Source organism: Hyposmocoma kahamanoa, unplaced genomic scaffold (assembly GCF_003589595.1).
Source record: "Hyposmocoma kahamanoa isolate Upper Pololo Valley unplaced genomic scaffold, ASM358959v1 100093, whole genome shotgun sequence".
Taxonomy (NCBI): Eukaryota; Metazoa; Arthropoda; class Insecta; order Lepidoptera; family Cosmopterigidae; genus Hyposmocoma; species Hyposmocoma kahamanoa.
Genome location: NW_020653224.1, coordinates 73,598 through 94,968, shown reverse-complemented (window position 1 = coordinate 94,968; position 21,371 = coordinate 73,598). Strand labels below are relative to the sequence as shown.

General features: G+C 36.4%; 1 protein-coding gene across 1 annotated transcript; it reads left to right on the top strand.

Annotated features, from left to right (window-relative positions):
• Positions 1 to 251: 251 nt before the first annotated feature.
• LOC113229310 lies at positions 252 to 20,393 on the top strand. Its single transcript, XM_026462867.1, has 4 exons — positions 252 to 450; positions 1,571 to 1,800; positions 3,919 to 4,064; positions 19,623 to 20,393. Exons 1-4 carry the CDS (start codon positions 368 to 370, stop codon positions 19,704 to 19,706), a joined length of 543 nt encoding a protein of 180 aa, XP_026318652.1. The 5' UTR covers positions 252 to 367; the 3' UTR covers positions 19,707 to 20,393.
• The last annotated feature ends 978 nt before the right edge of the window (positions 20,394 to 21,371 follow it).

Below are 21,371 nucleotides of genomic sequence, written 5' to 3'. Positions count from 1 at the left end.
GCGAGATTTTAATTCTCGTTTCGCCTCGCCGGTGGAAAACCACCTTAAGTTTGGTAGACCCTGTAAAGAGTTTTAGTATACAAGTCTATATACAAATCTTTTTTAATCAAAATATATAAATGACATTAAGTGGTATAGTGACAACTACTTCAATCTGACAGTTATAATAATAACAAAGTCTCGCGTTAAAATCGCACTTTCTTCAATAAAAAATGTAGTCTGTATTATGTAACTTACAGTCTTAACGCTACACATCTACCATCCATAATGAGCAGCAAATAAAAAACCACTGTTAACAATAGCCTTTACAGTACAAGTATCCGTTATAATTTCCAGTTGGTTTTTCGCAATTAGTTTCTTCACCAAAATGTTAAAAACGTTTATATACACAGACTCCGACACAGATAACACATCAAGTAGAGAAAATATAAAAAAAGCAAAGAAACCTTCGTGAGTACGATACATTCGGTAAAAGAGTTGACATGTATTTTTTTATAATATTAAGTGACGGGACATGTGCGCCTGATGGTAAGCTACACGCCTATCCGTAACAGTTACAGTGCCACTCAGAGCTTTAAATCGCAAAGATCTGAGGGGTTCTGCCACTGTGCCCGTCACTCTGAGACATGAGTTGACCTGTCCCATGTGCTTTTAATGTCATCAGTACCCTTACCCTTCAAACCCGGAACACGGTAATGCTGACATTACTGCCACCTTACTCAGTGGCAGTACTACCCTTAATTACCCTTGGATTAATTCTTTCACAAGGAGCTCTACTGCTACTAACATATTAAAAGTTACTATGAAAGTTGCCACATATGTAGTAGTGTTGTTGTCATAGTATAATAAGATAAACAAATAGTGCTATGTTCACCTGTTCAGCGCATCATTGCCTATACTTTGTTCAGAGCGTAGGGTTGTCACATTATTATTTTAATAGTTCACAACCTTGTGAACTTAATAAAAAAAGTGTTCGTCATAGTATTCACATGCTATGTCGAAGTGTTATTAAAAAGGTAAAGGCAGCTCCTGTGTTGTTGTTGTCTATGGGCGACGACAAGACAAATAAAACGTCGAAATAGCTAGTTTGGTTTACTTCAGCTACTTTCACAGTTTAATGATGTGCAGCATTTTGCTTTAAGATAACCCCACCGATATTAATAGAATTTTCGTCCTGCAAAAACGTGCGGTTAGGACAATTTATAATCTAGGTTTTTTGAGAGATAAGTTTAAAAAGTTTAACATTCTTACACTAACGTATATTTATGAAATTCATGTTATTTATGTTAAGAATAATATTAATTTTTTTTTATGAAAAATAGAGAGAGAATGAACACAAGCCCGAAGTGCTTCCCCTTACCTAATACTAAATGATATTTTGTAGTAAAAATTTTGTTGTGGCAATTTCTTTATACAGATTTACTTTTATTTTAGGAAATTATGTTCAATTAAAATAGCTTTATTGTCTTGTAAAAAGGCTAGATTGTAATTAGCTATAAAATTTTGTTTTTGTACTCTTTTTATTACTTTAAAAATGTATGAAAATAAATACATGAATTTTCTTCAACAGCATATTGAAGCCGTACACCACAGTGCCGCTTCGAAAGAAGAAATGCAAACTACATAGTAAAAAACTGGAGCTTGATGATTCTGACTATAAAGAATACCGCTGTAGAAGCATCAGCGATACCAGCTGTTCCAGGAAGATTCGTGGCATCTTGAAGAAATCACCATGTTACAAAAGCAAGAATGAAACGGACTGGGGGAGGACGAGGGAAAGGGGTCCTATTAGCTTCTATTGTAAGTTATTCTGATATCTGTTACTATCTAACTTAACTTCTATTTTTTCACACATTCCCCGCCGCTGGGAGACGGCGGGGATATGTGAGACTCTCTCCTGGGGACTATGTCGGTCCCCAAGAGCATACCCACTAAAAACCTCACGATGTTCCTGCGTAACCTGGCGCTGGAACCGCGGGGTTCCGTTCAGATGCTACCGCGACTAACCTAACCTAGCCCAACCCACATTGGGCCAGCGTGGTGGGCTACGGCTGAAACGCTCTCCTGAAAGGATATCCTTGTCCATCAGTAGGACGTATAAATGGGTTGATGATGATGACGCTATAAAAAAGAGAATAAAATTATTATGCAAATTTGACTTTTTTTAATGGAGTCTGAATGGTACCTAATGCCTAAAAAAATTGGATGGGGTGTTTTTTCGATCTTTGCATCAATAAAAATAACAAACTAGTGGAGTATTTTGACATAAAAAATAATCATAGAAATAATATAATGATAGTAAAAACATTATGTTATTCAATAATATAATATTGCAACATTAATGTTTCCGAAAATAAGTTTAAAGAAGGATGGCGACGAAGCTGACTACCCCGGGTATACTCTGAAGCACAGGTTTCTACCTTGTGCCGAAGTCTGTGTGTACGTTCGTGATGACATCTGTGTCAAGCGTCTCAAACACCTCGAGGCACCTGAGATTTTCTGTTTTGTGGCTTCTGGTAGACACAGGAATTACATAAATAGTGTACTGCTGTGTTTACCGACCGCACAGTGGAGATCAGGAGACAACTAAGCTGTTCCAATATCTGAGTGAGTCGTCTGTTGAGATTCAGCAAAGGTACCCAGCGGCGCAACTAGTCATTCTGGGGGACTTTAATGCACACCATCAAGAATGGTTGCTCCCATACAGATGTCGATTCTTTCATCAAAGTTTTTAATCACTTTTTAACAAAATGGTGGGTCTATTTCGTTAATCACTTCACGAATTTTGTGTTTTAAGGCTCCTCGCGGCTGTCCTCCCCTACCCCTTACCTCAGCCTTGCAACAAGAGGTTAGCGTTTAAACGAAAAGCGCTTAAACATGTGACGGTGTGGCCTCCTTACACCGTCATCCCATCTTTTTATCGCCTTTCTCCGGTTCCTGGCCACCCGTATTTAAATTTAAAATTTGAATTGTTCCATAGTTCTTTTGCCTCGCATTCTGATTTTGTTTCGTTTCACCGTCGCTCTTTGCCCGATCGCGATAGCGAACACGTTTTCTCGTTAATTTTTGGAATAGTTTACCAGTTAACCAGAAATGTCTTGTGCAATAAACAGATCACAAATATTAATAAAACGGATATAATATTTATAAAACTGGATTTATTATCACTAGTTCTTTACCCTTTTGAATTCTGAACTTTAAGCTTCTAAGCAAGAGTATGGAGGTTGCGGAGGCTGCGGAGGCTACTACACTCTCCTTGCCACATAACAATCTTACTGAACATTCCAAGCGGTTAACGTTACAATTTACATTACAATCCACCAGCGCCAGCAGCGCGCTTTCAAACAAGTTTGCTTTTTAAAATAAGCACATAAGCACGCTTTTCAATTCAAGCGTAAGCGTTGGTCAATACTCAACAATTAGATTGTTTACAAAACTTGCTTTTGTTTCAAGTCCCTCCATCTATGTTTCCTAAAGAAATTAATTCGTCAATGTGAATAATAATTTTATAAATAAAAACTCGTGTTTTACAAATAAACTTACTTATCTTAAAAGTGGTTACGTGGTTTACTTACTTATCTTATCTTAAAATTTAGTGGCCTACTCTTGCTTTTCGCTATCACCGCAACGTTACAAGCTTTTTTAAACATAAAAGTCAAACTAAAAAGGGTTTAAGTGAAAAGCGTTTAAAAAACACGCTTTTTTTTTAAAAAAGCACAATGTTAACATAAGCAACACAATGATCTTCGTACGCGCGTCAGTGACGTGTGTGATGGGTGCAGTGCAGTGCGCTCAGATATTTCCGATTTAAAGCATTGAGTGGCACTGCAACTGTTATGGATAGGCGTTTCGACACTCAATATCATACAAAAAAACTAATCATTATAATCATTAATAAGATAGCACTTTGTTTACCAGCATCTGATGATGAAGACGACTACGCTCCAGAGAAAAAGGCAAGGTGTCTGGTAGGCCAGGTGCCCAGGCCGGCTGGTTCCAAGCCTGGTCGCGGCGGTGGTGTGGCCCTAATCATTCGGAAAGCTGTTAAAGAACCTGCACGACGAGTAAGTTTTTCTTGTCAAGTAAATCAGTGTCTATATCGCCGAATTTCACATAATGATGATACGTTTTAGAAGTCTGTGATGTGACCACCTATATGTTGAATATCGTCAGAAAAATCTTGTTGAGATTATCCCATGTGCAGTGTGACATAACTGTGACGTAACGTAAACTGTCACCCCTCCAGCACCGCGCAGCTACCTCAGGAACCAACTCATTTAAGCGGTAGGCATGTAGCGGGATCAAGCGTGTATGGGTCAATAGAATAGCGCCCTAGCACTTATGTCAACTCCATTTTACACTTATGAATTTTAAAGCTGTACTCTAGCCAATTTCAATATAGAATGTTTAACAACAAAACGTTGCTAGGCAGGTGTTAAGAACATTTTTTGTCAAAGCTCATTATTTAGCCTAGCTCTGTCCATGGCCTGCTCGCGTGATTGGAATTTAAATAGGAAATTAAGTTATGTAGAAGAAATGAAAGAACCTGGCAAATTATTTATGAATAAAGTAGTTAAGGTTGTGATATCGATGAAAACTTACTGTTAGATAGTAGGTAATGGTAGATAAAAAGAAAGAAAATTGTAAGACTTATATAAATTTCCTACATATCTCATCTAGCATCAATTTTTGATTCTAAACTCGTATTACTTCTCGAACTCAAATGTTTGCTACCTCTCCGTTCAAATAAAAAATCATTAGGGATGACATAGTTTTGATTAATTACTGGTAAATTTTATACTTCTAAAGAACAAAATTTTATTTATTTATTTATTTTATTTATTTATTTATTTATTTATTTATTTTACCTCTTACAACTATCATTACAGGTATAACCTAATACAATAGTGTAGTTACTAACAACATATTTACGTACATGTTAACTATAACAAACTTCCATTGATATTCTACAACAAACAAATTAGTCACACACATGACTTCATGATTAGTATTCTGCCGTGCATATGATAAGAACAGTAAGTCTATATTATGTTTTTCAAACATACTTACTGTTAATATTGTAAGCACGGCAGTATTATTAATAGCTTAATTGTGGTAACCGCAAAACAGTCTTGAGGTGAGAAACCCTAGAAATCATGTTTTTTCGACGTTTATTCTACATCGAATTTAGCTATAGTCTGTCTTTTTTGAAGACGGAGTAAAATGACATTTGCAGGGTTGCCAGTTTTCACAAAATTTTAAAAGTCATGTAGTTGTTGTCGACATTTTTATCGATAGATGGTGAAAGAATGTAATTTTTTGCCAAAAATATCTGAATTGTGAATGATTGGTAATTGCGTTATTCTCTTCTTTATTCTAACTTTCACAGCTGGCCTACTAGTATCGAAATCAATTTTCATTCATATACTTTTTCATAAGACTAGGTGGATTTGACTATCTGTATTGAATTAAAATAAAAAAAGAAACTTTAAAATAGTTCTCCTCTTTGGATTTTTAATAGACTTAGTTTTTAGTGCAGTATATGTATGTAAGAACTTACATAAATTGACAATTTAAATGAACCTATGCCCAGAAGATGTACGAGTAAAGGACCGATGATTATTCAGATGAAACAAATTCGGCTATTTATTGCATAACGTGACCAGTATTTAGTCGATAATCGACAGAATATTTATTATTCTGTCGATTATCGACATTTATTTATTATATTTATCGACTGCAATCACTAGCTACTTGCAAGCGGGCAACACTTCCACGCAGTGAATTGTCATTTTGTTCCATTTAAAAAAAAGACAGACTTTATAATATAGATAACAATATTTATAAAACGAAAGACTTTGCAATTCCTGTGACCATATTAATGATACCCTCTCTAAGGTAGTTTATTGGTTTAATGCATTGACTTACAAATAAATGGACGACGGGTCTAATACAAAAACCACGAAAAAAATGTCCTAAGTCAACCTATTTAAACGTAGTGACATGTAAAGGAATATGAAAAACCTAAAACGTTGAATTTAAATTGTAATGTCATCGCAGTACTGTCTAATTTTGCTTGCTTCGCTGTCAGTCGAACAAACGAAGACTAAAGCGTGAATGACGCTCTGTATACGATTTTAACGCCCTATAAGTTCGGACACTTTTTAGCGCGGACCCGACGTCCATATAATTGTAAGTCAATGGTTTAATGCTAACAATTTATTGCTTAATGCCAAGAAGACAAAATGTGTTCAATTTGAATTACCTAACGTAAAATCGACTAGTCCAAGCATAGAAATAGACGGAGAAAAGTTAGACCTTGTTAAGAAAACAGTCTTCTTGGGAGTGACCTTAGATAGTAAACTTCAATAGTTTCCACATATATCTTCCCTTGCCAGCAGATTAAGTTCCGCTGCATATGCAGTCCGTAGAATACGTGAGCTTACCGATGTTAGTACTGCTAGACTAGTTTACTTTAGTTACTTCCATAGTATTATGTCCTATGGGATTCTCATGTGGGGTAAAGCGGCAGATATTCAAACCATATTTGTATTGCAAAAACAAGCGATTCGTTCTGTGTACCGTCTAGGCTCTCAGGTTTCTCTCAGAGAAAAGTTTAAGGAGACTGGTATCATGACTGTGGTATCACAGTACATTTACTCAAATATTTTATACGCCCGTAAAAATATACATAATTTCAATAAGAAAGAAGATATCCATAATATTAACCTTAGAGCTAAATCCAAACTCATGGTACCACGATTTCGTTTAACCTAGGTAAACGACTCTTTTATGGGGAACTGTATACGTTGTTACAATAAGATTCCGGAGCATATATTAAGTTTAATTTTTCCTAAGTTTAAAAACTACATTAAAAATATTTTGATCGAAAAGTCATATTACAAAATTGAAGACTACGTGTTAGATAAAGATGTATGGAAAGACGACATGGCTCCAGAATCCACACAAATTTGATTCAAAGTGTATTTCATAGCATTTAAGTTTATTTTAAAAGAGCAATCCCCAGAGTTTCTTGTTCGTTCTTCTCAGGGAAGTCAGCGTAATGAACTAGCAGTACCTTAAATGTGACGTTTTCAAGTGTAAATTTATTTTACCTATGCAATAAATGATTCTTTGACTTCGACTTTGACATTCACAACTTAAAGCTTTGACCTCCAGACGTCACGTCGTAAGATTAGGGTAATAAATGAACATTTAAAAAACTTGTTTATATTTCACATTTGAAAAGGTTTCTTATTATAGGCTTTAGGATTTTGAAACTTCAAACTACCGACGTCGCCCCGTACGGTTACCATGCTGGTCTGCCATGCAAAGGTCACGGATATTCTGGACTATTTATATAATAATAATAATGTATTTATTTGACATCACAAGTACAAAGAGCAATAGGACACGCATGAGCAATATAACAAATAAGTTTAAGGTAAATTGACATTATATTTTAACATATATATGCATTGCAAACGTGATGTCATGCCTAGGAGCAATACGCACGGTTGCTGTTGGTCCCACATTATGCAGAGCCTGTCATGTGGCGACCCTATTACGACTTCATTAAATGAAGTGAATTTTGACAATGGTATATTACGGTACACGTTGCATTGTGATTGTTTTAATATTAATAATAATTTTAATATCTTACAATGTATTTAATCTAAAATAAACAAGAGGAAAAATAAACAGAAAAGAATTATAAAATGTTGAGATAAAGCAGGATGAATTAAAATAATTTATTTAAATACTTATATCTATAGGAAATGAAACTATTTTTCCGGGTTAACCGTGACCATGGGCCCGAAACGTCGGTTTGTTTGAAAAAACAAATATACGCGATTTAAATTCGGAAAAATAGTTTCATTTCCTATGTGTAACAATCGCGAAAACCTAAGAACTCGATACTTATATCTAATAATAATAATACCTACTAAGGTGCTTCACGCTTATACAAATACACATGAATTCACAATTTGATATTGACACCAATAGCCACCCAGCAAGTCAGGCACCACAACTGCAGCTCAACAGCTCCCGTCAATAATTAATTTCAAACCCCACCTGTTTAATTACTCTCAGGAAGCTTTCTATATGATATGACCTACATTTATCTATCTTCCTCTCTTTCTCGAGTGTATGATGAGCGCGTGCGTTATTATTATTGTTCTTCTGCGACTCCGACGGTGAGCGGTTCGAGCGCCGAATCTCGTCTCGCTTTCCGGGGCGAGATGTTACCTTCCCATGGACGAACCGTTTCACAGGAAGCTCTACTGTTCCTTATAGTTGATATTATTACCATTATATTATGTTATTATGATATTTTTTTTAATACCAACTGACGGGATGAACAATTCGTGTGTCGGGTGGTAAGCGCCACGTCTATCCATAACAGTTGCAGTGTCACTCAGGGCTTCAAATCGCAAAGATCTGAGGGGCACTGTCACTGCGCCCGTTACCCTGTGACACAAGTTGACAAGTCCCATGTGCCTGTCATTTCGCCGCTACCGCTTGGCGGCAGAAATAGGTAAGGTGGCAGTAGTTCCCTGGACGTTCGTCCTTTCACAAAGAGCGTTACTGCTCTAAAAAAATAAAATGAAAATGAAATGCTGTACAATTCTGTATCTGACTCCTTTAAAGTTCTCTTAATCTATAAAATTTATATCGTTACGTATATACTTATACACTGTGCCACTGGTAAACACAGCAGTACACTATTTGTGTGACTCCTATGTCTACCAGAAGCCACAAAACAGAAAAACTCGGTGCCTCAAGGTTCTTGAGACTGGTTGACTTGACGCTTGACACTGATGTCATCATGAACGTACACACAGACTCCGGCACAAGAAATAAATGCTGAAATAAAGCCATTGTCCCTGCCGCTGTACCCGCGCAATAGAACCGTTTCAGTAAGGCAAAATTTTAATTCAAGCTCAAGTAATATCGAATCTTGATTGTCAGCGAGCGGATTGCGGGACCAGACAAAAATACGAGTGGAAAAAACATCGTCGACTTCCATTAGTCGTTTTTTTTTTTTTTTTTTTTTTATTGTGACTCGGCAAAATGACTGCACCGCGCCTGATGGAAAGTGCGAATACAGTCCAGAGATGAGAGTAACGGATGGAAAACACAAATATTTTCACTCCGTCACTATCATTTTGCCGGTCTGGCCAAATGCTTCTTCACACTACGTTTGAAGGACCCGATGTTATAGAGGGGAGGGAATACATGCGCCGGGAGTTGGTTCCACAATTTGATGGTTCGGCATAAAAACGAATTGCCAAACTTTTTAGTGCGGGACGGTATTGAACTGACCGTCCAACTGTGGCAACGCAGTCCGGCACGGGTGGTCCGCTGATGGAAAGGAGAGGAAGGGACAAAGACAAGGGACGTTTACCAAAATTACCCTCAGGGGTAATTATACAAAGGATTGAGATTTGTTTGATACGTGGTGTCATTTCAGTACACTTTTCATACATCGTTTTGATAGTGAGTCCTTGTGGACTTCAGGACTATAAAAATGTGTCAGTTTAAACTATTTCGGGGTGCTATTGTGGAGTTGTAATTTGGGCTTCTAGACGGTAAATTCGAATAGAGAAGGACGTTGCAGTTGGTTCAAATTGCTTTAAGGCGAGATTTAAATCGATCGTCCAGATGGAATTCCAGCGGTAGTCTTACGTAACTGTGCGCCTTGGTCTTCAATAGATACAGGATATATCACGGAGAGTGTGCGATGGAATTACACGATTTAATTCCGACTTCCCCTTTCCATCATCGGGGAACTAGACGTCGGCTTGGGTTCCACCCCTATGTTGTGAATATTCCAAAGATTCGCACGAAGCGTTACGCTTCCACATTTAAATGGCGAACGGTTAAAGAGTGGATTCACTGCCTGCAGACTTGCTCCCTGAACGTTATAACTTGGACCTTTTCAAGATGAGATTGAATAGGCATTATTTAGGTGTGCATGCTCCATTTTCGACCTCACCGACACTTTCCATCAGATGAGATGGAGAAAAAAAAACGTAAATTCTAAATAAATAGAGTGTATTTTGCCTTGACAGTTAGATTCATGCGGACGCTGCGCGGCGACCGTGCGATAGCCGCGCGGGGTGAGCGCGATGTAATTCGTGTGGATAAATGCGCTCTTAGAGTTCACTGTATTGTAAATTTTTAATACTTTTACGGGAGCACGTTCTATCCTTATGGAGTGTCGTAGCTCTTTGCAAGTAAGCTAAGAGCTCCCCGCGGAGGCGTTATCGCCGTGTTCGACTTTCAATGTGCTCTTTATACTTAACTCCACTATATTACAGCGGCTGCTTTGGGTCGTTTGAACTAGCAAAAGAGTCTTAGGTATTGAAATAAAACCTCGACTTTTGCGTTAGTAAAAATAGCGAGATAAGTTTCCACCTTAGTTGTTTGATTACCAGTAACAATAAAATGCAAGAATTGTGATAAGTAAAATTAATTTATTTAGATCGTAAACTGGTTGTAAGTTTTTTTATTATTCCATGGCTTGATTTCAAAACTCCCGCCTCATCGTCTGAGGTCCGTCTTTAGAGCAATACTTACGTGTGCCACCACGTTACGACGTGGCGCCACTCTCGTCAATCAATTTCGAAACGACGAAATTATTAAAACTTATTAAGAGGCCTCAAAATTGTGTTTATGTGTTGTGACATTCCATAACCCATTACATACAACACTAGTAGTAGGGAGCTACTATGCTACAGACAGCCTTTGTGACAATGCGACCTCTTCCATCGTCATCCCATCTTTTTATCTCTCTTTCTCTTGTACCTGGTTACTTACTTTTGAATTTTTGAATCGTTCTCCCATTCTTTTTCTTCGTCATTTATACTTTGCTTCGTTGTGCCACTCCCATCAAAATTCTCGAACCGACAAGACGTGCTATCTCTCATCATGTATCACCATCGAGTATATAACCACAAATAAAGACGAAATGTCATTTGATTTGTTTGAGAACTATTCTGCCAAATCATTACGGTGGCAACTGCGCTCCGATTGGCCAGCCCGAATTCGAAACAATTGACAGGTGTCGTCACTTGTTTCACTTCAAAACTACCAGTTTAACTTGAGCTTTGCTATAGTAGGTGAAAATTGAAAAATTACATAATTTTTATTTGATTACCGATGAAATTTGATTCAGTTTGTTTTGTAATTTGATGTTTTGCCACACCATCGAATAGAACAACTCCCCATTTTTAGAGATATAATCTATATTACAATAAATATAGAATATTTTTGGAATATACGGAGACCCATAGGTCGGTTGTTGGCGCTTTAATATTTCAGCTTTCTAATTTGTGATTTCAGCGCAAACGACAGTTGATATTTAAAAGTGATACGTATAATAATATTACGTATATGTAATATTACGTATAAGTGCCATTTGCCTGATGATTTGCCAGAGATGGCAATGGTTATACTCGATATGTATCACTCAGTACTAAGTTAAAAATACAATTTCTTATGTTCGTTTTATAACGATGTAACGTGTTTGTGCACATATATCACATACATTTTTAACAGACTTCAAAAAAGGTGGAGGATCTCAATTCGACAGTTTTTTTTGTATGTATGTTACGCGAAAAATGTTTTTTGAATTACTAACTCTTCTCTGGTGTGAATCGATTCTGATATTTTTTTGCTGGAAAGATTTGTCAATAATCAGTAATCATCCCATAGAAATTTGAATAAAATATTCCACCTCTAAGGATGGCAAACTAGGTAATGAATCTGGATTCGCGCACTTTCCGGTAACCGATTTAAATAAAAAACTTGACAAATAGATGTAATTCCACGCACTTTTGAGGTTCGTTTTCTAGCACTCGGTACTGAGATAATTGTGGAAAGTTCAAAATGTCGAAGCTACCGTAAACAGTTCCTGATATGTCATGAAATTATAAACCTCTACTAGGACATCAGGGCTCTCAAGACTACACTACAACCTATAAGACATGCTTGGGCGGTCCAGTAAACAGCGTGACAATTTCAAAGTAATAACTCCTGGTTTCAATTCCTCCATATCTTTCACTGCTCGCGAGTTAGAAAAATACGCAGTTTATACGTTAGTAGCAGTAGACCTCCTTGTGAAAGAGTTCGTCCAGGGTAGTACTGCCACCTTTCCTATTTCTGCTGCCAAACAGTAATGTCAGCATTACTGTGTTCCGGTTTTGAAGGGTAAGGGTGCTGGTGAAATTACAGGCACGTGGGACTTGTCAACTTATGTCCCAGGGTGACGACCGCAGTGGCAGTGCCCATCAGATCTTTACGATTTGAAGCTCTGAATGGCACTGCAATTGTTATGGCCAGGCGTATAGCTTACCATCAGGCGCACGACTTGTTCGTCCCGTCATTTGATATTATAAAAAAGAAAAAAAAACGTAACACATTGTCATGTTCAAATCAAATCCACACTTTACGCAATCAATGTAAACGAGTGCTTCGCGAATTTCCCAAAAAATCAAAATCCCACTAAATATCCTTACTCCTGTGTTTGTGAATCCCAAAAGGACTTATAAAGATATGTGTTTGTCGCCTCATGGTGTTTTTGCGGTTGCAACGACGATATGTTGTAGCTAGTGCTCTCTAGTGTGATGTTGATTTCATCCTTCTTGCATTTTGTGTCGTTCTTGGACAAAAAGTACCTTGAGTGAAGCAAAATTTCAGTTATAATTTTGTTTTATATTATATTCTTTATAGCACCAAACAAATACAACAATGTTAAACAATGTTAATTAAACAGAAGATTAGCAAAGGTAGACTTATACCTAAAAGAGATTTCTTCTAGTCACCTCAAGGCAATGAGAGCAGAGGTTAAAGAGAACTGTAACAAACCTACTTTATGTAATAGACGGCCTTAAGCCAGATTGTTCACTTTTAGTCCTCTAAGAATCCGCTAGATGGCATTGATCCATTTGGCGTTATTTCTGAATCGCAGTGTTAAGATTTTCCCTCGAATGATGACTACTCGAACACAATTTTGTTAATGTGAGGAGATATCTGAGAATACAGAGAGGGCAGTAAGGCAACCAGGAGTTGAGTTCCCTTCTTGGGAACTGCTACCCGGATCAACTGACATTTCGTACGCTCATATAGGGTGAAAACACCTCATCTCGCGGTACGGTTTCCAGGAGTCGAGTCCCTTCTGGGAACAACTGCCCGGACCGTCCGCATATAGGGTGAAATTGTATTGGCGATATACAAGGTGAAAATAAAAATCTTCTGAACCATTTGGAGTTTCACTTGGCTTGTTTTGGTAACCTCATCCTACGGTAGAAAGAACCTCCCTCCCTTACAGAACTTAAAAATAATCGTTTTAGTTTTTGCTCTACTACAGGGTTTTTTTCAGGGAGAACTTTGTTTTGTAAATCAAAATAAAATCATAAATTTAAAAAAAGTGATATCTAATATACATATGTCTAAAAAGTCACACAGCCACCGAAATAATTAATTTATTGCAAACCAAATTTCCCGACCGTATAATTTCACGAAATTCAGCCGTTAAGTGGCCAGCTCGATCATGTGATTTAACACCGCTGGATTATTTTTATGGGGTTATGTTAAAGACAGAGTCTATACGGAGCCAATCGAATAGAATAGAGCCTTAAAACTCAAAATTCGTGAAGTACATAATACACCCACCATTATGTCAAAAAGTGATTAAAAACTTTGATGAAAGAATCGACATCTGTAATTGTGGTTGTGGTGGGCATTTATCAGATATCATTTTTCATTCATCTAAACTTATTGTTTTATTTTGATTTACAAAACAAAGTTCTTGTTGAAAAACGCTTTATAATTTGACACTTTTTCACCATTCATCATCAGCTTTCTTCCGCACAGAGTTATCATCGTTTACGGCGATTTATTTAAATGTTTTTATTTTTGTACGAAAGCAAAGTCGGGGCTTTAAATCGCAAAGATCTGAGGGACATTGCCACTACACAACAACTTGACAAGTCTCATGTGCCCATAATTTCACCCCTTACTCTTCAAAACCGGAACACAGTAATGCCGACATTGCTGCTTGGCGGCAGAAATAGGAAAGGTGTCAATACTACCCTGGACGAACTCATTCACAAAGAGCTCTACTATGATGTTGGTAATTAAACGTCTATTACAATATCCAATTTCAAGGTACCCTAACTCTGACTTGGGAAGGTGTAATAAGAGTTTGGTTTAAGGTCCCTAATTCGGGGACTTATGGCGACCCGATCTGCGTTCTAAGTTTGCTAATTTTAAATCATCTCAGTTGTGTGTCGATAACATAGAGTATATAACCAGAAATAGTGACGAAATATCATTTAATTTGTTTAAAAACTATTCTGTAAAATCATTACGGTGACAACTGCGCTCCGATTGGCCAGCCCGAATTCGGAACAATTGACGAGTGTCGACAATTGTTTCACTTCAACTCGATCAGTTTAATATAATGGACGGAAGCTTTGATATAATGGACGAAAATTGAAAAATTACATATTTAATTACCGATGAAATGTGATTCCGTTTGTTTTGTGATTAGATGTTTTTGCTGTTTTTCCCGAATGAAACGGCACGCTATTGTTAGAGATGTTATCTTTATTATAATAAATACAGAATACTATTGGAATATACAATTTAAAGCTCTGAGTGGCACTGTAACTGTTATGGACAGGCGTGTTGCTTCATCAGGCGCACGACTTGTTCGTCCCGTCATTTAATGTTATAAAAGACGTACACACAGGTCAGTCGTTGGCGCTGTACTTTTTCAGCTTTTGATTTTTTGTGATTTTAGTGCAAACGAGAGTTGATATTTAAAAGTGATATAAGAGCCATTTGCCTGGTGAGTTACCAGGTGTGGGTGGCCCTTATTTCGTCTCTATTTCTGGTTATATGCTTGATGGTCGATAGAGTGCCAATGGCAGGATTTTGTACGTTTGGTATTCTGCTAAAAGTTAAGAGTGGTGGATTGTCAATGGCGAGCCGATAGCACATCAATGACGGAGTCTTGTTTAATACAATAAAATCAATTTAAAGACTTAATTGCTGCTTAAATGGGACACAAATTAAGACAACTCTAGTAGTTTCCATTTTAGTTTTGGTAAGGCAACATCGGTCGTTAGTGATGATTGAATGAATTTGTGACGGTGTGACCTCTTTACATCGTCATCCCACCTTTTTATCGCCTTTCTTCCGGTTCCTGGCCACTCCTATTTAAATTTTGAATTGTTCTATAGTTCTTTTGCCTCGCATTCTGATTTTGTTCCGTTCCACCGTCACTCCCTGCTCGATCGCGACAGCGTACGGACTTGTTAAAATTCAATCGCGTCTAATTTTGATTCCTTTACTAAGTTTATAATCATTAGTCATTGACTTACAATTATATGGACGTCGGGGCCGCGCTAAAAAGTGTCCGAACTTATAGGGCGTTAAAATCATTCACGCTCTAGTCTTCGTTTGTTCGACTGACAGCGAAGCAAGCGAAATTAGACAGTACTGCGATGACATTACAATTTAAATTCAACGTTTTAGCTTTTTCATATTCCTTTAAATGTCACTACGTTTAAATAGGTTGACTTGGGACATTTTTTTCGTGGTTTTTGTATTAGACCCGTCGTCCATTTATTTGTAAGTCAATGTCATTAGTAATCTAAATCATGTGCCAATTTTAATAAGTTAATAACCACTACCGCCTTATCATGTACCTATGAATACGTTTGTTATAATTAATAATACAAAGATCGAACACTTAGAAAAAATTCGTTCGATTCGGCTGGATTCGAACCAGCGTCTTGTAGCAAACCGTGCCAGACGCTATGCCATTTAAACCACGCAACGAACCAGTGGATCTCACGAATTTCTCTGTGTGCTTCTTGTCGTATTGTTGTATTTATTTATTTAATTATTTGTTGTGCAGGAAAACACAAATCATACTCATACAAAAGATACTGCTTATTTCTATAAGAAATTTCTTCCTGCGGACCAAAATACAGGGCACAATAATTACGATAACGGGTTTACGTGCACAACAAAACAAAATTCAATTATGTAATAAAATAATAATAATAAAAAGGAACAGTAAAATTATTAAATTACTACAGACTGCAAATACTTAGATAAATACATATTTTATATTATAATGTCTATAAAATGGATGGAACAGAGGATAAATAGTGCTCCTTGATTTTAAAGATTTTTTGTATTTGGTTTTCAACGACTTTTTAGGTCAAAAAAGCTTTTTTTTGTTTCTGTAAACAGTTTTTTAACTTTTTTTGTTCTTTTCGCATATAATGTCGCAAACGACAAAAGTAACGTTTCTATCATCGCATTAAATAGTTTTTCAATTCCAGTTACATTTTACGATACGTACTTATTTGCGATATAAAATTTTATGTGCGTTGTTGTTACAATAAAAGCACACCTTTACCGGAGGTATTTTTTGTTGTTTAGTTGTTAATGCTGTTTGTGAGATATTGTTACATAGAGGTAAAAGCCGCTCTTTTGTCTTTTTTGAGTATTTATCGTCTTACTCTAAGCTTATTTTTTAGTTTTTTATACAGGGTGATAAAAAACTGACCATTTTAAAGGAGCATACTGCATAATGGACATAAATATAAATGTTCGGTTTTTTTTCAATACTTAACAAATAAATAAGTTATGACGTCTCAAAGTTCTCCAAAAAATTGTGAACAATATTGACACTCGATGATTAGTAGACGCCGTGGCTACAGCAACAAGAACGGTGTGAGGCAGTGGGCAGAATGAGTGGGCGAATTCATGTATTTAGAGACAACAAAGTATTAAACTAACGCGCGATGCGTTAGCGCAGGTCGGTCGTCGCGCGGCGCGACTTGCTGGCGCCTAGGCGTCTTGACAACTCGAGGCCGAACGCTCAATTTTATTTACTATTTTGAGGTAACCACGCCTTAAAAATTATTGGGAAATATGAATATAAAAAAAATGGGGATTTCTTTTTCTTTTATTTCGTTAATGTGTTCTATTACTGAATCGTATTGCACAGGAAAAAAAAATGGCCAGTGATTTTTTATCACCCTGTATATGGATATAAAAATTAATGTATGTATTACAGTAGTTAGGGTTTTGCGATTGTTACTTATGAAATGTAATATTTTTTGCCGTGACCATGGGACTCTGGTTCTCCGTCCGACATCTGTCCCAAAAAATTACTGTCAAATAAGTCGACTCATCCGAAGAACAGAGATTGATGTGAATAAATAGCGAAAAATAACAATTTCGTTATTCAAATTAATTCCTATGTAAATGTGTTTTGAGAATTTATATATCTTATTTCCTTTCGGAAATATAAAATTGAACAAGGTTCGAATTGACATCCACAGCGAAGAAAAACGAAAGAAACGCACTGTCCTGAGAACAAGTAATTTTGCACATAGATCTTTGTTTTACGGATGAGTCGAAGTAATATTCGACGAAATTAAAAAGACAATGTGAGTATGAAGCCTCATTCACATCATGCATCTTTTAATTTCGTCGAGTATTACTTATTTGGCTGTAATTGTTTCGGACGAATGCCGAACAGGGAGCGAGAGTAGACCCCCTGTAAAGGGCCCGAAACTTTGGTCTATTTGAAAAACAGTATACGCAATTTGAATGAATGAATGCCATCACTGCCATACCACTGACACTCTACGGAGCCTCAACTACCATTGCAACTAGATTTTAGCAGAACAACCATTTTATTTCTAAGTCAATGAGAACAACAAATATTATCATAATTATTCGCAATATAATCTCAGTGCAGTCTAAATGGACAACAATGACCAATGGCTTCTAGAAAATTAGCAGATTTGAGACCCTGGTGTGTTGTGTAAAAATGCGTTGTGTAAATGAATGTTTAAATCGACCGTGTGACCAAATGACGCTTTTTTGTCCTTCCGTAAAGGATGTCGAGATTAAACGAACATGGCAATACAGATGCAGGTGGTGTGTTGAATTCCCTACTCCCTAAAGTCATCCATTTCACTTTGTTTACCTTTGCGTTTCTTTGGGAAGGCGGTTGTTATTGTTTTTATTGTTACCTTTACTTACGCGTTCCATTAAAAATAGAAACAAAATATAGCAAAAGTTATTCAAACATTCATATTTGTGTGGCTGGTAAATAAAAACGAATTCTTATTTCACTTTTATTGAGATTAGATTTAGAAATGTTTTTTAGTTCACTGGATAGTGAAATAAAGATGTGATCCGATGATCAAGACTACACACCACTTATTACACTCACAGGGAGAAGAGGTCCAACTCTTTACAAACAAGTGCCTTTGATGTTAACGCGGGTCAACAATGGATGGTGTGAATATATGTTCTCAAAATTCTAAATACAATGTAACGATATCTATGCACTAGCGTACGAGTAGATGCGGCGTTCCATACACACGCTGTGTCTCACTGATATGTGGTGAAGACGCTGCACATCATTTAGTTGGTTGTCAAACATTCATGATAGCGGACGTAGATGCGGTCCACTTAGAAAATTTATTTACATTGAAGTGTTGCTCACATTTCACTACTTGACTAATTGTGTGACATAAATTTAAAGTTTTAAATTGTTCACATTGGCTCGGTAAGTAATGTTGTGGTTTTTGATTAATTTGTGCATTATATTTGATAATCGCGAAATAGTATACAAAATCTCACACTATCCATCGCCTTTCGCAATGCAATGACGCGTGTTAAAACAAGACAAAACATAAATCATAGATTAAAAAGCAACAACTGTCACTATTGATAGTGTTTTGTTTGAAACAGTTTGGAACATGTAGTTGCTGTAAATGTTCTTGTCTATAGATTGAAGTCGTTGATAGAATGTTTAATAACAAAAGTTGCTAGGCAACAAACGATGGCAGGTGTAAATAACATTTTTTTGTCAGAGCTCATTATAAAGGCTAGTTTTGCCCACGTCCTGCTCGCCTAATTAGAATTTAAGTATATACGTAATTGGGTCATGTGGAAGTAACACTTACCAGATCAATTATTGTAAAGTGTGCAAAGTACCTATTTATACATATGTTTTTGATACCTATTAAAAGTAGATAATGGTATTTCATGTAATTATAGACAGGTGTGTCGCTTACCACCAGGCGCACAATTTGTTCGTCCCGTCCATCCATTAAATAACCAGAAATAGAGAAGAAATGTCATTTAATTTGTTTGAAAACTATTCTGCCAAATCATTGCTGTGACAACTGCGCTCCTATTGGCCAGCCCGAATTTGAAACAATTGACAGGTGTCGTCAATTGTTTCACTTAAAATCGACCAGTTTAACTTTAGCTTTGCTAGAATTGACGAAAATTGAATAATTATTAATATTTAATTACCGATGCAATGTGATTCTGTTTGTTTTGTAATTAGATGTTTTGCTGTATTTCCCACAATAGTATTTTTGGAATATACGGAGACGTACACAGAGGTTAGTTGTTGGCGCTGTACTATTTCAGCTTTCTAATTCGTGATTTCAGTGCAAACGAGAGTTGATATTTAAATTTTTTTGATGTACTTTATATATTATATACTCGATGGTCCCGTCACTTGGTATTATACAAATAAAATTGAAATTATATTGTTGCAGACGCTTCGAGTGAAAACAAGCTCGGTGAGCATGGCTTCTAAGAAGAATTACAGAAGGAAACTTTCAAGAAAACGATCATATTAATAAAACAAAAATACAATACGAAAACTTGCCACACAAAACCATAGGGAAGTTGTACAATATTAAATATTGTTTCTCTTTATTTATGTTGTTGATGAAATGATGATATTCGTAAAGGAATTCCAAACGATTGAAATAACTAACTAGCTTTAGATATGCAATTTCGGAAATTTTCACAAAAATTTGGTTAAAAATTATTTATTTGGGATTTAGTGCAAGAAATGCCTAAGGGTGCCTTTAAATTAGATGCTTATATAAGCGCGGCACTACTGCGGCGCTGCAGCAGCGCGGCGTCACTACCAGACATGGGCAGTGGGTTAAAACCCGGGTTTCAAAATCGTGGGCAGTAACGGCAAATACGAAAGAAGGATGGCGAAAGCTGCCCCGAAGAGCCGTTCATGGACTTTGTTAGTACAATTTTGCGTTTTAGTTTATGCCTAGTTATGAATATATTTTTGTATATTTTTAGAAGTTGGGAATAAGAAAAATGTAAAACATTGTATTTTAACATAGATGCAAGAACACAACGCAATTGATTTAGTTCAACCATAGATTAGAAACGTTCTTGTACGTACGTTTCACTTTAAGCATGATCGAATGTTTAGTTATTGGTTATTTTATAGTACACACATAAAACATTAAAGCTATAAAATACCCAATGAAATAATCAATAAACAGTAATGACATAAAGCAAAAAATAAAACAATAAATATTTAGACAATATTTAAATGAGACATAGTGAAAGTTGCAAAGGAACGTTTTGACAAGAGACCTCTCACCAATGTCAATATCATATTGATATTGAGAATATTGTAACCATTCGTGGCAGATTTCTGCCACTTAGGGCAGATTTAGTTTTTATTAATTTTCATTGCGATAAGTTATGTTAAATATGGAAAAGTTTGGCAGATTTGGGAACATTTTGGAAGTTCTTTATTCTTTTTGGGAACAAACTGAACACTTATTGTTTTCATATTATTTTTTGAACATCTGAAGCGAAATACAGGACAATGTTATAAACATAACCTATATCAACTTTACAGCCCCAGCTTCTACAGACTGTACTCAATTAGCTTTTTTGATGCTTTGATAATGAATCACAAGTATTGATAGTTCTCCTTAATGCACGTCGTCAAAAACACTGGGTTACAAAATACACGGGATGTCGCCATCCTTCTTTGTATAATTCTGTACGTATTACAAATTTCGATGTGTAAAACCATTTTTTAAAAGAAAAAGTCAGGATTACGATTCGATTTTTATGAAAATCGATTTAGTGCGATACGATTTTGTGTATCGATTTATTTCAATGCGATTTTCAAGCGAATCGATTCAATAGAAAGGCCAATCGAATCGTCTATATCAGAAAGCAGTAAACATTTACAATAATATTAAATTTGAACAAAACTCGGTTTACAACAAATGTTTAGTTGTAAATAGTTTTTGGCCTCGATATCGGGCGTAAATGGGTTAAAACCCGACTTAAACCCGTCGTTAACAAAGCGCCAGATGAATACCCCGATGCTTACTCATCTCTGACCACTATTAATTTGAATCACAATTGCAGTGCCACGTTCGTGTCACGCGCATACCACTATTGCAATCACAATTCCTCTTCTTTCTAAAGTGTCTCCAATACTGGAGGTTGGCCGTCAACATGACAAATTT

Excerpts from the sequence above, each read along its gene's own strand:
- LOC113229310 (XM_026462867.1), top strand. The coding sequence starts at position 368 with ATGTTAAAAACGTTTATATACACAGACTCCGACACAGATAACACATCA. Across the intron at positions 1,801-3,918 it reads GGGTCCTATTAGCTTCTATT|CATCTGATGATGAAGACGAC; the intron begins GTAAGTTATTCT and ends TTTGTTTACCAG. Across the intron at positions 4,065-19,622 it reads TTAAAGAACCTGCACGACGA|ACGCTTCGAGTGAAAACAAG; the intron begins GTAAGTTTTTCT and ends ATATTGTTGCAG.